General features: G+C 41.7%; 1 protein-coding gene and 1 pseudogene across 1 annotated transcript in view; one reads left to right on the top strand and one right to left on the bottom strand.

Moving 5' to 3' along the window:
• Positions 1 to 1,466: 1,466 nt before the first annotated feature.
• LOC141413769 (large ribosomal subunit protein P1 pseudogene) lies at positions 1,467 to 2,330 on the bottom strand (annotated as a pseudogene).
• Positions 2,331 to 3,871: 1,541 nt separating this feature from the next.
• The window catches only part of Ppm1d (protein phosphatase, Mg2+/Mn2+ dependent 1D), a 57,332-nt gene continuing 45,580 nt past the window's right edge, over positions 3,872 to 15,623 (top strand). The window contains exon 1 of the mRNA XM_074046251.1: positions 3,872 to 4,570. Within this exon, the coding sequence (XP_073902352.1) occupies positions 4,099 to 4,570 (472 nt within the window). The 5' untranslated portion in view covers positions 3,872 to 4,098. The remainder of the gene's footprint in view (positions 4,571 to 15,623) is intronic.

Here is a 15,623-nt window from a genome sequence, read left to right as displayed (position 1 = left end):
TGAGAAACAGCAGTCAGACAGTAAGATAAGAAGAAAACCGGGAAAGCATGGTCTCTTAGAAGCCAAGAAGTGATAGTTTCAAGAAGGAAACAATGGTTTGATGTACTATTAAATTTCAAGAAGGAAGCAAGGTTTCTGCTTACTACTTCACCTAGAACAAAATAGGAACAGAAAAGTTATCATTAGCTTTGGAAACAGAGAGGTCTGGTTATATAATGAAAGGAGTCTTAGTAGTATGAAGAAATTGGTTGCCCAATTGGGTTTAGGAGAAATTATGATATAGGAATTGGAAATCACATTTAAATGTATTTTTGTTGGAGCTGGGCACCAGTGGCTCAAGCCTATAATACTAGATATTTAGGAGGTTGAGATCAGGAGGATCACAGTTTGAGGCCAGTCCAGGCAAATAGTTTATGAGACCCCATTCAAAATAACCAGAGCAAAATGGACTGGAGGTGTGGCTCAAGTGATAGAGTCCCTGCTTTGCAAGCACAAAACTGTGAGTTCAAACCCCAGTCCTCCCATAAAATTTTTGTTGTTGTTGTGAAGGAGAGAAGAGAAATCAAGTAGTATAAAAAAGGTAGGTTTTTTGGGGTATTAGAAATCAGACCCTGCACAAGTGGAGATGACCCAGTAGGAAATGAGTAATTGAATGAGACTCCCATCTCAACCAATAAGAGTTGTGTGTGGCAACACTTCTGTCATCTCAACTACACAGGAAGTATAAATAGGATGATTGTGGTCCAAGATGGCTTGGTCCTCAATTCGAGACCCTATCAGAAAATAACTAAAGCAAAGGGGTTTAGGTGTGGCTTTAGTGGTAGAGTGTCTGCCTACCAAGCACAAGGCACAGAGTTCAAAATCCATACCAGAGGGAGAGACAGAGAGAGAGAGAGAGAGAGAGAGAGAGAGAGAGAGAGAGAGAGAGAGGAGAGAGAAATTGAAAAGGCAGGAGCAAGAAAGGCTAATTGTTGATGCAAAGTACTTGAAAAGATGGGAGGAGAAAAGTATCTAGAACACAAATGATGAGGTTACCATGTTTTTTCCCTCTCTTGTGGTGCCTGTCACTCTTGTGGTGCTAGGCAAATGCTCTACCACTGAGCAACACCCAGTGAGGGTTACCTTTGATAGTAGCAAAACCACCTCACTAGGAGGATGAAGAACTGTGAAGCCACGGTGTCATATAGAGAATGTGACTAATATTTTGAAGAATAAAATTGCTGAGATGTGACGAGATGGTCTGGGGACTAGCTTGCCTAACATTCATGAAGTCCCAGGTTCACTATGGCAACACACATACACATGCATACGCACACTCTTGCGCACACACACACACACACACACACACACTATGACAAGAGTAGTTAGTGGCAGAAAAGGAAACAGTAAGCCATGTGCAAATGAAGAGAATGTGATTAATGATCAGTGGGTGATGCCGTTTTCCAGTAGTGACAATTCACATTAACTTTAAAAGAACTTGAAGGTTTATTTTTTTTTCAGAGTTCAGCTTTTTATTAACATGTTACAAAAGAGGTTTATTCAAAAAGACCAAAGTCATCATCAGACTCTTCTTTTTGTGCTTCCACTTTCTTCTCCTTAGCTAGAGTGGCAGCGGTGGAGGGGGCAGGACCTCCTGCTGGAGTAGTAGCAGCTGATGGTGAGTCCACTAATGCCTACATTTGCCGAGGAGGCTCCCGATGTTGACAATGGCCAAGGCCTTTGTAAATAAATAGTCCAGGCCAAAATGGTTCAACATTCACACCAGCTGCCTTAAAGGAGGGTATTGATCTTACCCTCCGTGATGGTCACCTCAGCCTCCTGCAGGATGAGGGCAGAGTAGACGCAGGCCAGCTTGGAGACACAGGCCATGGTGCAGACTGCCTGGCTAATGAAGTGAGGCCTCACTCAACTGCAGCTGATGAGCGCGAACTTGAGTTCCGAGGGAAGACGAAAGAAAGGTGATAGATCTGGAGACAGCATGAGGAACAGGCCATACGGTAAGAATACTTGTGAAAGGATGTGCTTGAATGGTTGCAAGGGATGTAGTTTTCTCAGGTGATAAAGTAGTTTCAGTTGCAAGGGGAAGTTGACAGGAACACTGAGAGAAGAGCTTGAGAATAAAGGGGACATGGTTGGTGAGAGATGAAATGGTCAGTGAAGAGTAGGATACAGAATGAGAGTAATGGAAGTAGAGTTTAGAACCTAGAGATTAGCTGGGGTAATGATAGATGATTTGCAGACTACTAGTTGAGATGGAGGTAAAAAGGATTGTAAAATGTAATGGAATTATTCTTCAGTAGTTATAAAATATGGCCTATAGAGTTGTTAGATTTGATAATAGGGTTTGATAATGTTGGGGAGGGGGTGGGGGGGTGCAGAAGTGGGAGGTGTTGGGGGGGAGTGGCCTAAACAATGTATACATATGTGAGCAAATGCAAAAACGATTAAAAAAAAAAAAAAGCTGGGATTTTCTTTTTGTTGTTTTTTTGAGACAGGGTATCACCATATGTCCCAGGCTGATCTTAAACTTCCAAGCCTCCTGCTTCAGCCTCCTGAGTGCTGGGATTATAGACCTGCCCCATGTATCTGGCCTCAAGCTGCTATTTTTTTCCAAACATTTTATCATTCTGGGACTAGTGTATTTTGGGTAGGAAATATCTTTGAGTACATTTTCATTTAATTAATCTGTTTTCTATATTTTCTTAGAATGATTTTATATACATATTTTTTGATATTATTTTGACATCTAGTGATGCCAGAAAATAGTGTTGTGTATTAGGAGATGATGGGACCCTGCACAGGGACTTGTAGGGGAGGAGAGAGTTTGGCCTCATCTCCCTTATTTATGTTTATTATGAGAATTTTCTACTGCATTTCCGGTGCCCTGTTTATATGTACATTTCCCCCATTCCCAATTTAGTATCATTCCATTTGAAAATCTCAAAGACTGTACAGGAAAGAGCTCACAGGAGCGGTGGTGAACTGAGCAAACACGGAAGAGTAAATTTTAAACCGATTTACTGCAAAAAACGTTTGGTACTGAGAGCATATTAGCCTGCCCACTCGGAGGTTCATTTGAATTCGGAGGAAACCCGCGCAAACGTTTTAGCGCTGGAATTGTGACCTACTGGGCAAGGCGGAGGGCAGTAACACCAAGTCGTTAGAGCACACGAGGTCTTAGCAGGTTTTGCAACCTGCTGTGCATCCAGAGCAAGTCGGGGAGAGCATTATGTTGAACGAAAGCGGGAGAGCTCTGTTAAGAACAAGTTACACTCAGCGCTCCTAAGTCAAGTCTGACATAACATAGTGGGAAACGGCACCGCGCAGTTGATGGTGCAGGTCCCAAGTTTTCTTAACTAAACTGAACACTGCCTCCCGCAATTCCCAGCTTATGGGTGCACACTTTTCCCAGCCTGCTCACAAACGCTCTTTGCAGGGAAGTTTCCCGCCATTTTACTACAAGGAGTAGAAGTTCAAATCCTAGCCTCCACCCTCCTCCCCCACTTTCTACACTCGTGGAAGGCCCGAGCTTGCAACGCCAGCAGGTGGACAAAAAGGGCAGGAGACAGCACTGCCGTCCAGGGGACTGAGCAAAGAAGGCGCGACTAACCACGGTGCTTGGCAAGTGCTCAGCAACTGCGGAGAGGCCGGAGCGCGCAAAAACAGGCGGCAAGAAGGAAACCAACAGCGCAGTGCGCGGGCCAAACGCCCGCCACCGGAGGAGGGAGCGCCGGCTTCCAGGAGGAGCCAGGGCTGGGGGTGGAGGGCGGGTGCGCTCCGCTCGACTCCGGATTGGTCGATTCCGGGGAGCCGCGTGACGTCAGCGGGGGAGAACGACTGATTTGTGTGGTGGGCCAGGACAGGCGGGGGGAGCTCTCTGCGCAGGCGCAGCTCGGCTTCTCTCTCCCCAGCGCTCCGGCCCTGCTCTCGCGGACAAGTCCAGACATCGCGCGCCCCCCCGCACCCCACTCCGGGACCGCCCCCTGCTCCCTCTCCGCGTCGAAGATAAACAATAGTTGGCCGGCGAGCGGCGAGTGTGCCTCCCGCCGCCGGATTCGGCGGGCTGTGTGGGACCGGCGGGATCCCAGCCAGCCGGCCATGGCGGGGCTGTACTCGTTGGGAGTGAGCGTCTTCTCCGACCAGGGCGGGAGGAAGTACATGGAGGACGTTACCCAGATCGTGGTGGAGCCCGAGCCGACGGCAGAAGAAAAGCCGTTGCCGCGGCGGGCGCTTACTCAGTCGTCGCCTCCGCCGCGGTCCCCGTCCTCTCTTCCTGGTGGTGGAGTGTCGGGGAAAGGCCCGGCGGCGACAGCCCGCGACACCCGTGACCCTTCTCCGGACGCCGGGGCCTCGGCGGGAGCCGGCCGCTGCTGTCGCCGCCGCTCCTCCGTGGCCTTCTTCGCCGTGTGCGACGGGCACGGCGGGCGGGAGGCGGCACAGTTTGCCCGGGAGCACTTATGGGGTTTCATCAAGAAGCAGAAGGGTTTCACCTCGTCAGAACCCGCCAGGGTTTGCGCTGCGATCCGCAAAGGCTTCCTCGCTTGTCACCTGGCCATGTGGAAGAAACTGGGTAAGTTCCCCGGCTAGTTTGGCGCCCTCCTCTTTTTTTTTTCTCTTCTTCCAGGCAGTTTAGGGCTTTTATGGCATCAGCAGCGCATGGGCCCCCGGCACCGAGAGCACTCGCAGTAAAGTGATGCGAACAGTGGCGGTCAGGGTCGAGGTTCGGGCATCCCAAGTGGCCTTGGAAAAGACGGTTGCTGTCTCCCAGCAACCGCCCCTCGCTTTACTTCCACCCTCCAAGGATCAGGGGAGCAGTCCTCTTCCCCTCCGCGGGTTCACCTTGGTGGCAGCCAGTAACAGAATTTTTGAAACCCGGCGCCAGTTCCACCAAAAGATACCTTGAAGAGACGTTGGTTCCTACGTGGGCAGGGCGGAGGAAGCGGGAGAGGACAAAAATTGGCGTGTTCCTTTCGCATCTGTCATCCTTTTGCTCTTGGAGGACCTGTCCGTCTCGGTTGCCTCCTACCGGTGGCGTCAGTTGTCCAAATTGAGAACTAGAATTGGAGTTAAGCGTTAGCTTGTTTCGAAGAACTGAGATGTAATCATCTCGCAACTTAAAGTCTTGGAAGGGATTCTGTAGTGGCGATCATGTTTTAGAATCACCAGCTTGAACTGCTTATGAAAAACAAAAGCACGGGTCGTGTCGGTAAACTGGCCACACGGTAGGGGGTGTGAAATTCTGCTAGGGCTTTTTTGTTTTGGTGGTGTTTGCCTTAGATAGTTGCCTTCGAATAGCTCCCAAAAGTTCCTAGTTAAAAGCATTTACAAGTTGTAAATGCCCACTAAAGTAGCAAAAGGTATGACATTAGTGTATGCTGAAAGGAAATAGATTTCTAAAAATTCGGTGAAGTTGTAGTTTCATCTACATTTTGTATGTTTTGTAAGGCAGCGAGTATTTCTGTAAGCAACATACATTATAATACAGGATTATAGTTGCTTACACCTTTGTAAGAAGCGATGCTCTTCTATCATTAAAATGACCTTTGTTGATGGTAGCATAATAAAGTTGTTTTATTTTCAGTAGAGGGATAGAGACAGAGAAAACAGTGTCACAGATTTGTAAAATACAGGAGATTTTTAGAAAGGTATTGTCATAGAGTTGTACAGGAACTGGTTTCTGAGTCTGTTTTCCATTTGCTTGGCTTTTTGCCAAGAGGTATTTGATTGACTAAAGACCCAACCACTAGGCCTTTAGAGGCGGTTCCCATCCAATCCCAGGGGCCCATATTATGAATTTATTTTGTTTTTGTGTGGGCAGAGTAGCGCTGAAAACACTGTAGTATATTCTAGAAATATATCACTGAAGAGGAACTAAAAGTGGACAGCAAGGCAACAAGATAGAGGAATGTGAGACACAAAGAAGTATTTAGAGGCCTGTTTATTTTGCAGTACACTTTGAGCAATATGAATTTGCAGTATGTTTGAACTTTAAGAATTAAAAAAACCTTTAAGATTTGAACTTTATTGCTTGGCCCACCCCTCCCCTCCCCTTTTTTTTTTTAAATAAATTTTCTTGTGAGTATTGAACCCAGCGTCTCTCATGTGCTAATTACGTGCTACACCATGTACACCCCCAGCTCCTTGAACATGTTTTTAAATAAAGCTGGGGGCATGCTGTTAAATTCGAGGTTTTTTTTTTTTTTTTTTACACATACTTTTCAAGTCAAGCTTTCATTCTTTTTTGTGTGTGTGTGGGGGGGCGGAGCTGGAGTTTGAACTCAGGTTTTCACACTTGCAAAGCAGAAGCTCTTCCACCTGAGTACTGAGTCACATCCACAGTCCATTTTGCACTGGTTATTTTGGAGATGGACAAACTCTCCCAGCCCCCCTAACCCCCCAACCCCACACACTGGTCTTTAACCACTATTCTCCTGATCTCAGCCTCCCAGGTAGCTAGGATTACAGTGAGCCACTGGTTCCTGCAAACTTTCATTCTTAATCATGGTTTAAAATAGAGCCTTATGCCTAGACACATATGTTAAAGTTTACTTTGTATCACAGCTGAACCTAAGACTTCATACTCACACTTGAATAGAATAAAAGAATATTCTGAGTTTCTAAGAGTCTAGAAATGGGAAATACAAATTTAAAAAGATTTCAGTTCCCAGTCTGTTTTCAGCTTCTCATTTTCTATAAAATAAGGGTGAGCTGTGCAGTTCGTAATCTACAATCAAATCCTTTCCAGTCCAAATTCAGTCTCCCCATTCATATTAATCATGTTTTTATCAGATTAGTGTACTTAACTTTTGTTTTCTTTTCCAGGGCACATTAAAATGTTCCATTTTCTTGCATTCCTACCCCCCATAAAACCTGACAAACAGATTTATCAGACAGACTCCAAAGTCAGTGTTCTTCTATGGAGACTTCAGTTTCTGGTGCTAGGGATTGAACCCAGGACCTCACACATGCTAAGCACCTGCTCTACCACTGAGCCACTACCTCAGACCCCTGTCTCTTTAAATTATTAAGGGCTCCAAAGAGCTTCTGTTTAGGTGGGCTACATGTACCAATACTTAACTATATGAGAAAATTTAAAAATACCCTACTTAAAATAATAACTCATAGGTAAGCATATGCTTCATTAAAAATCACTTTTTCCCCCAAAAAATATTAGTGAGAAGAGTAGCGTTGCTTTATATTTTTGCAAATGTCTTTTAAGGTCTAGCTTAAAAGAAGATCGCTGAATTCTCGTAACTGTTTGTGCACTCAGTCTTGTGCTATTTGGTTAAAGTGCATAAAGAAAAGGCACCTCACCCAGATGTAGTAGGAAAAAGGAATACATTTATTAGCCTGTTGAATATTCTGCACCAAAGTGATAGCTCCTTAAGGTTGGTTGAAGTGGAATCTGAAACTTCATTCATGAACTTCTTGTACTCAAGATTCATTGGTCTCCTGAACTTTGATAGAATCTTTTACCCATGTGTGATTTTGACAGGGTGCATCAGTCATTTGCAAAATAATGGTGCACTGAGTTATGAATGTATTCTGAATGTTGGTGCATTACATTATGTAATGTAAAAAAAATCACATTTGTTAATATCGTTGATACCATCAGAAAGTCTTTATTGAGGAGCTTTTGAGTTCACTGTGCTGGATATGCATATTCCAAAATTGATTTTTTTCAAGCAATAATTAGAAATTTATCATTGGCAAGAAATACTGTCAGTTGTTTCTCTTGAAGCAAAAAGCTCGCTTTGCTTTGAAGAAAATGTATACCAAGTCTTACTAATGTTTGTTAGTCTTTTTTTGGGAATACCAGGGTTTAAACTGAGGACCTCCTGTTCTACCACTTGAGCAACCAACACTCCTTTTTTTTTTTTTTTTTTCCCACAGTACTGGGGCTTAAACTCAGGGCCTTCAAGTTGAGCCACTCTACCAGTCCTATCTTTGTGAAGGGTTTTTCAAAATAGGGTCTCGTGGAACTGTTTGTCCAGGCTGACTTTGAACCACAGTCCTCCTGATCTCTGCCTCCTGAGGAGCTAGGATTACAGGCAGAAGCCACCAGTGCCCAGCTCCTTTTTTTTTTTTTTTTTTTTTTTTTTGAGATAGTTTTGCTCTATAACCCAGGCTGGCCTCTAACTCACAGTCCTCTTTCCTTTACCTCCCTGAGTGCTAGGTTTAGAAGTATGAGCCACAATACTGGCTTTTTTTTTTTTGGTGGGATTGGAGTTTGAACTCAGGGCTTCACACTTGCAAAGCAGGTGCTGTACTACTTGAGCCACACCTCCAGTTCATTTTGCTCTGGTTATTTTGGAGATGGGCGTTCTCCTGAACTATTTGCAAGGGCTGGCCTGGAACCAAGATCCTCCTGATCTCAGCCTCTCAAGTAGCTAGGATTACAGGCATGAGCTACCAATGCCTGTTTGTGTTTTTTAAACTGTCAGTGAGGTACCTATGACAAATACGATGACTGCTTAGCTCAGTTGTGTGCCATTGCCATGATTCCTGCAAAGGCACTAGCAGCTTTACCAACTATTGCTTTTGTACCATCAGTGAAAATGCAAACACAGTGAAAAGGGCAAATGAACTCTCAGAATTATTGTGGAACCCCCCTGATCCCACAGACCACTTGAAAACCAGTATGCTATGATGTCCGCCTCTCAGCTAGAGCTTGAGGTCTTTGGGAGCAAAGATAATTGCCTTACTCATCTTTTTTTTTTTTTAAACTGGTTAACTTTTTTTTTTTCATTTTTCTTTTATTATTCATATGTGCATACAAGGCTTGGTTCATTTCTCCCCCCTGCCCCCACCCCCTCCCTTACCACCCACTCCGCCCCCTCCCTCTCACCCCCCTCAATACCCAGCAGAAACTATTTTGCCCTTATTTCTAATTTTGTTGTAGAGAGAGTATAAGCAATAATAGGAAGGAACAAGGGTTTTTGCTGGTTGAGATAAGGATAGCTATACAGGGCATTGACTCACATTGATTTCCTGTGCGTGGGTGTTACCTTCTAGGTTAATTCTTTTTGATCTCACCTTTTCTCTAGTTCCTGTTCCCCTTTTCCTATTGGCCTCAGTTGCTTTTAAGGTATCTGCTTTAGTTTCTCTGCGTTAAGGGCAACAAATGCTAGCTAATTTTTTAGGTGTCTTACCTATCCTCACCCCTCCCTTGTGTGCTCTCGCTTTTATCATGTGCTCATAGTCCAATCCTCTTGTTGTGTTTGCCCTTGATCTAATGTCCGCATATGAGGGAGAACATACGATTTTTGGTTTTTTGAGCCAGGCTAACCTCACTCAGAATGATGTTCTCCAATTCCATCCATTTACCAGCGAATGATAACATTTCATTCTTCTTCATGGCTGCATAAAATTCCATTGTGTATAGATACCACATTTTCTTAATCCATTTGTCAGTGGTGGGGCATCTTGGCTGTTTCCATAACTTGGCTATTGTGAATAGTGCCGCAATAAACATGGGTGTGCAGGTGCCTCTGGAGTAACAGTCTTTTGGGTATATCCCCAAGGCCTTACTCATCTTATAGTTAATACTGTGCTCAAAGTAACTGCTAACATCTAGTTGGATTTAATTGAATTTCTGTTGAGTGTAAAGATGAATCAAATTGGCTTAATTTTTTTATTTGAAAACATTCTCCTTTAAAAAACTGTATTAAAATACACATAACATAAAATTTCCTATCTTAACCATGATTAGGTGTACACTTCAGTGGTATTAAGTATGTTTACAAATGTTGTATAGCCCTCACCACTGTTCATTTCCAGAACTGTTCATCATCCTAAACAGAAAATTTGTACCTATTAAGCAGTAACTTCTTATTTCCCCCTTTCCATCCCTAAGAACCTCCATTCTGTTTTGTTTACTTCAGGGTTCATTTAAGTTATAGCATGTGTCAGAATTTATTTCCTTTTTTTGGTTTCCTTTGAGACCGGCTTTCACTTTGTTGCCCAGGATGGCCTGGAACTTTAGGCCTGTCCTTTTCCTTTTTAGGGCTGCGTAATATTTTATTATAGGTATATTACATTTGTTTATCCATTAATCTATTGATGAGTATTTGGGTTGTTTTAGTGAAACTTGGTGTCCAAGTTTGTGTGCCTGTTTTCAATTTTTTTGGGTGTAATCATAGAAGTGGAATTGCTAGTTCATATGGTAATTCTGTGTTTATCTTTTTTTTTGGTGGGATTGGAGCTTGAACTCAGGGCTTTGCACTTGCAGAATAGGTGCTCTACTGTTTTAAGGCATACCTCTAGTCCATTTTGCTCTGGTTATTTTGGAGATGGGGGTCTCTTAGATTCCTGAGTGGTTAGGATTACAGATGTGAGCCACTGGTGCCCGGCTTGTACTTTAACTTTCTGAGGAGTTGTCAAACGTTCTGCAGCAGCTCTACCATTTCACATTCCCACCACCAAATACATGAGGGTTCTAATTTCTTCATATCCTTGCTAACACTTATTTTCCATTTTCACAAATGATAACCTTTCTACTGTATATGAAGGATATCTGTCTGCCTATCTACCTACCTGTCTGTGAATCTGTGAATGTATGTATGTATGTATGTGAGTGTGTATGTATGCATGTATGTATGTATCTATCTGTCATCACCTATTTATTTATTTAGAGATAGGGCCTCACTGTATAGCCCAGGCTGGACTGGAACTCAGAATTCTCTTGCCTGTGTTTCCTGAGTGCAGGAATTACAGTTATGCCTTACTACACCCAGCTTTGTATTTTAAGAGTGCCTTCTCTGTTTCCTAAGCCTTTCTTGATTTATCTAATTAATGTTAAGCTTGAGGCTAAGAGAGTGGCTCAAGTGGTAGAGCACCTGCCTAGCAAGCAAAAGGCCTTGAGTTTAAAAAAAAAAAAAAAAAAAAGCTTGAGCCCCTAGTGTTTGTGTCCCTCTCAAATTTAAAGGAAGGTTAATTTATCTAAGATTTTAAAAAGGACTTAATCAGGTGCTGGTGGCTTACACCTGTAATCCTAGCTACTCAGGAGGCAGAGATCAGGAGAATCGCAGTTCGAAGCCAGCCAAGCAAATAGTTGGCGAGACCCTATCTCGAAAAAAACCCAACACAAAAAAGGGTTGGTAAGTGGCTCAAGTAGTTCAAGCCCCAGTACCAGTAAAATAAATAAATAAGACTTATTTTCACCCTGAGATAGGAAGATTTGATGACTGCAGCATAAATGAGCATATATGAATAAATACTTTTTAAAAAATCATTATTTTTCCTTACTTCTTACTCATAAATTATAGTACATGCTTAATTTATGTATATTCACATATATTGGTGTACTGTTGTTTTATTACTCTTGCTGTTTTGAACTCAGGGCCTAACACTTGCTAGGCAGGTGCTCTTACTACTTAAGCCACTCCGCCAGCAAGAAATTATGTTTTAAAGTTTATATGCATTTTTAAAGTTTGCTCATTTGAAAAAAGGGTTTTTTGTTTTTTGCAGTGTTGAGCCTTGAATCCAGGGCCTAATACATACTAGACAAGAGCTCTACCTGCTGAAGTAATGTTTTTTGTAGCCATTTCTGTTGCTAGTTTAAAGAAGATGGTGAACAAAGTGCATCTTTGAGCTGTGTATGACATTCTTACCAGGAGAGCCAGGAGATAAGAGTGTAAGTGTGATCTCTGGTGTAACTACAGGAAATTACCACAGTATTTGTAAGGGAAGGTGAAATGTGGAAGGTAGAACATTCATTTTGAGAGTCTGACCAAAGAAATTAGGAAGAAGCTAATCTTAGCTTAAATTAGTGCTTCTAGGTTTGGCAGGCAAATTTCTTTAATTTACAGTGGAGGGCTGGCTGTGGAGGCATATGCCTGTGATCCTGAGGTAGGACCTGGATCTTGCGTTCCAGACCAGTCTGGTCTATGTAGCAAGACAATGTTTCAGGGCCTGGAGGCCATGGCTCAAGTGATACTGAGCCTGTCTAGCAAGCTTAAGACCCTGAGTTCAAACACCAGTATCGTCAAACAACAAAAGCAAAAAGCAAAGATAAAACAAGGGTTGGGGGTGCAGTACTTGGCTAGCAAGTGCAAGGCTCTGAATTTAAGCCCTAGCGCCAGAAGAAAGAAACTTAAAGGTGGAAAGAGGGAGGGAGAGAACTGTATTTGAAGAAATCTCATATCTTGCAGTTTGAAACCTGTATTTTTGTTTTGGTTTGTTTTCAGTTTTCCACTATCACCACCTCATGAATTATATATTCAGAAGAGTTGTATGCCATGGTGTTTATCAAATAAAAATTTAAGTTTTTCCACTTTCATTACTTAGTTATTACTTTTTTATTCACACGTATTAGTTGTACAGGGGATTTCATTGTGACAGTTCTGTATATGCCTACACCTTACTTTGGTTAGGTTCACCCCCACCATCATTTTCCCCCCACTTCAACAGTTTTCATGCATGCATATAAAGTACATTGACCATGTTTGCCCTCCTTCATCCTCTCCATTCCCACTCTTTCCTCCCACTAGTACCCATAAAAGGACCTGTTTTACATTCCTGTCCTTCATTTTTCTAAGTGTATTTTCAGTGTTCAGAGGGGTTTTATCAGGGAATTTTACCAATGAATGTATTGTACTTTTCACTGCTTTTTTTTGTCCTCCCAGTCATTCATTTTTTAAATATTAGGTAATCTCTAGAATTGGTATGTTTAGTGAAAAAAAAAAACAACTTAATAAAGTAGATTTCTTTGAGTATTTAAACTATATTGTGAGATATTTCAGAAGCCAAAAAAAGATAAAAACTATGACATAAGCTGAGTGCTGGTGGTTTATGCTTGTAATTCTAGCTACTTGGGAAGCAGAGATCAGGAGGATCCGCTGTTCAAAGCCAGCCCTGGGAAAATAGTTCATGAGATCCTATCTTGAAAAAAACCAATCACAAAAAAAGCGCTGGTGGAATGGCTCAAGGTACAGGTCCTGAGTTCAAACCCCAGTACCGTAGGGGAAAAAAACCCCAAAAAAACCTGCAAGAGATATAGTGCTCAGTGTTAGAGCACTTGGCACAGGCCCTAGGTTTGATCACCAGCAGTGAAAAAAAAAAGAAAGGGCTGGTGGAATGGCTCAAGCAGTAAACAAGTGTGAGGCCCTGAGTTCAAACCTCATTGCTGCCAAAACAAACAAAAACACCTTTAAAATGAATACCATCCATAACCCAATTTAGAAAATAAAACATTGCCTGGATAGTTGAGACAGGGTTCTCTTCTTTTGCTGTATTGCATCAAATCCTTTCCCCTTCCCTGAGGGGCACTTGCTATATTATTCAGTGTTTATTGTCCCCATTTCTTCATAATATTGTGACTGTGTATGGCTAAACAATGTAAGTACCTTTTGCATTTTTTTTTTATAACTTATTCACATCTTATACATATTCTTCTGGGTCTTTTGGTTCAATATGGTTTGTGATTCCTTCATGTTGATACATGTAGCTTAATTTATTTTTACCATGGATAGTACAGATATAACAAAAATGGTACTCATCCATTGTATCCTTGATATATATTTAGTTTTCCTACTATTTATAATGAAAAACAATGATATGGAACATTTCTGCACGTCTTTTTGTTGTAGTTGTTTACAGTGTAAAAGTTTCTGTAAGTCAGATTTTTTGTTTTTTCAGACTAAAGCCTCAATGCCAAATTGAGCTACTGTGAGCTTTTGCAAGTAAAATGTTGGAAGACTGAGACAGGAGGATCTGGAGTTCAAGGCTACCCTGGGCTATGTAAAGTGACTGTGTCTCAGGAAAACAAACCAATAATAAAAATGTTATAACACTGCCATGATCATTCATTTGTATATTGCTGTAACTACTTTCATGATACATTAGCAGAGTTGGGAAGTTGGTGACAGAGACCATAAGTCTTTCAAAGCCAAACATATTTTTCTAGTCTCTTACAGAAAAGGTTTGCTGGCCCTGCTTTCGTGTATGATGAGAACAGTTACTGAGTCATGAGGTATATACACCTTGGACTTTACTAGACACTGCCAAGTTGCTTTTTAGATTGTTTGTACCAGTTTACTCCTCCTATGAGGTAGAGGTGAAAATAGTTCTCCCATCTTTTTGCCAGTACATGAAGTTGTCAAACTGCATTTTATATCTCATTGTTTTTTGTTATTTTTCTTTTCCTTTTTCAGAGAAAGGGTCCAGGCTACCCTCAAACTCTTGATCTTTCTTCTCAGTTTCCCTAAGTGCCACCATTCCTGACTCATTGTGGTTTAATTTTTATTTCCTTGATTATTAATGAGATTGAGGACCTTTTATGTTTTCTTTTTATTCATGTCAATATTAAATTGTTTTCTGATTCATAGGAGTTCTTTGTATATTTCTGATACCAGTTTTTTGTTAACAGAGATGCAGCTATTTTCTGAGTTTTAGTCTGTCTGTTCACTTTATGATGTTTATTAGTGAGCAAAAGAACTTTAATGTTTTATCAGTCATCATCATAGTTCATGATTTTGAGTCCTGTTGAAGAAATCTTTTTGTACTTTAATGTTACAAAGATGTTTTGTGTCTTCTAGAAGGTATTCCATTTTGCTTTTGACAATTAAATCATAATTTTTGTTTTTGTCCTTTGTGTATATGTGTGCTGTCCATTTCAGTAGTCACTGGTTACATGTGACCTATTTTAAAAAAGCTTTTTTGAGATATAACTGCCATATAATAAATGATACATATTGAAAACATGCTGTGGTAACTTTTGATGTGTCTGTGTCTGTGCATGCACATGTGCATGTTTGTGAAACTGTCACGAGAAGCATCTATCATTCCCCAAAGTTTCCTTCTGCTCATTTATAATTACAGTTGGCCCTCTGTGTTCACAGGTTCTGCATACTCAGATTCAATCAACCAGGGATCAGAATTCTCAGGGGAAAATACTTCTGCACTGAACATATAGACCTTTTCCCTTGTCATCACTCCATAACAATACTGTATAACAACTACTTATGTAGCATTAGATATTGCAAGTAATCTAGAGATGAATTAGGCATACAGGAAGATGTGCATAAGTTATATGCTATCTTATATAAGGGACTTGAGCATTCAAAGATTATGGTATGGGAGGAGTTGTCCTGGAAACCATCTTCCTCAGATACTGAGGGATGGCTTAGACTTTTCCCTGCTTTTCCTATCCTCTATTCCCTGGCACTCATCTGTTTTCTTTTCTGTAGATCATTTTGCTTTTCTGGATTTATTTTTGGGGTGCCATGATTTGAACTCAGGGCCTCACATTTGCTAGGCAATATTCTACCCCTTGGGCCATGCTTCCCAGCTTACTTTTCTAGAATTTCATATAAATGTATTCTTATAGTGTATATTCTTTTGTCTTCCTTTTTTTTTCTTTTATTATTCATATGTGCATACAAGGCTTGGTTCATTTCTCCCCCCTGCCCCCACCCCCTCCCTTACCACCCACTCCGCCCCCTCCCTCTCCCCCCACCCCTAAATACCCAGTAGAAACTATTTTGCCCTTATTTCTAATTTTGTTGTAGAGAGAGTATAAGCAATAATGAGAAGGAACAAGGGTTTTGCTGGTTGAGATAAGGATAGCTATACAGGGCATTGACTCACATTGATTTCCTGTGCGTGTGTGTTACCTTCTAGGT

The sequence above is a fragment of the Castor canadensis genome, chromosome 11, assembly GCF_047511655.1.
Source record: "Castor canadensis chromosome 11, mCasCan1.hap1v2, whole genome shotgun sequence".
In the NCBI taxonomy this organism is placed as follows: domain Eukaryota; kingdom Metazoa; phylum Chordata; class Mammalia; order Rodentia; family Castoridae; genus Castor; species Castor canadensis.
This window is presented reverse-complemented; position numbering and strand designations above follow the sequence as displayed.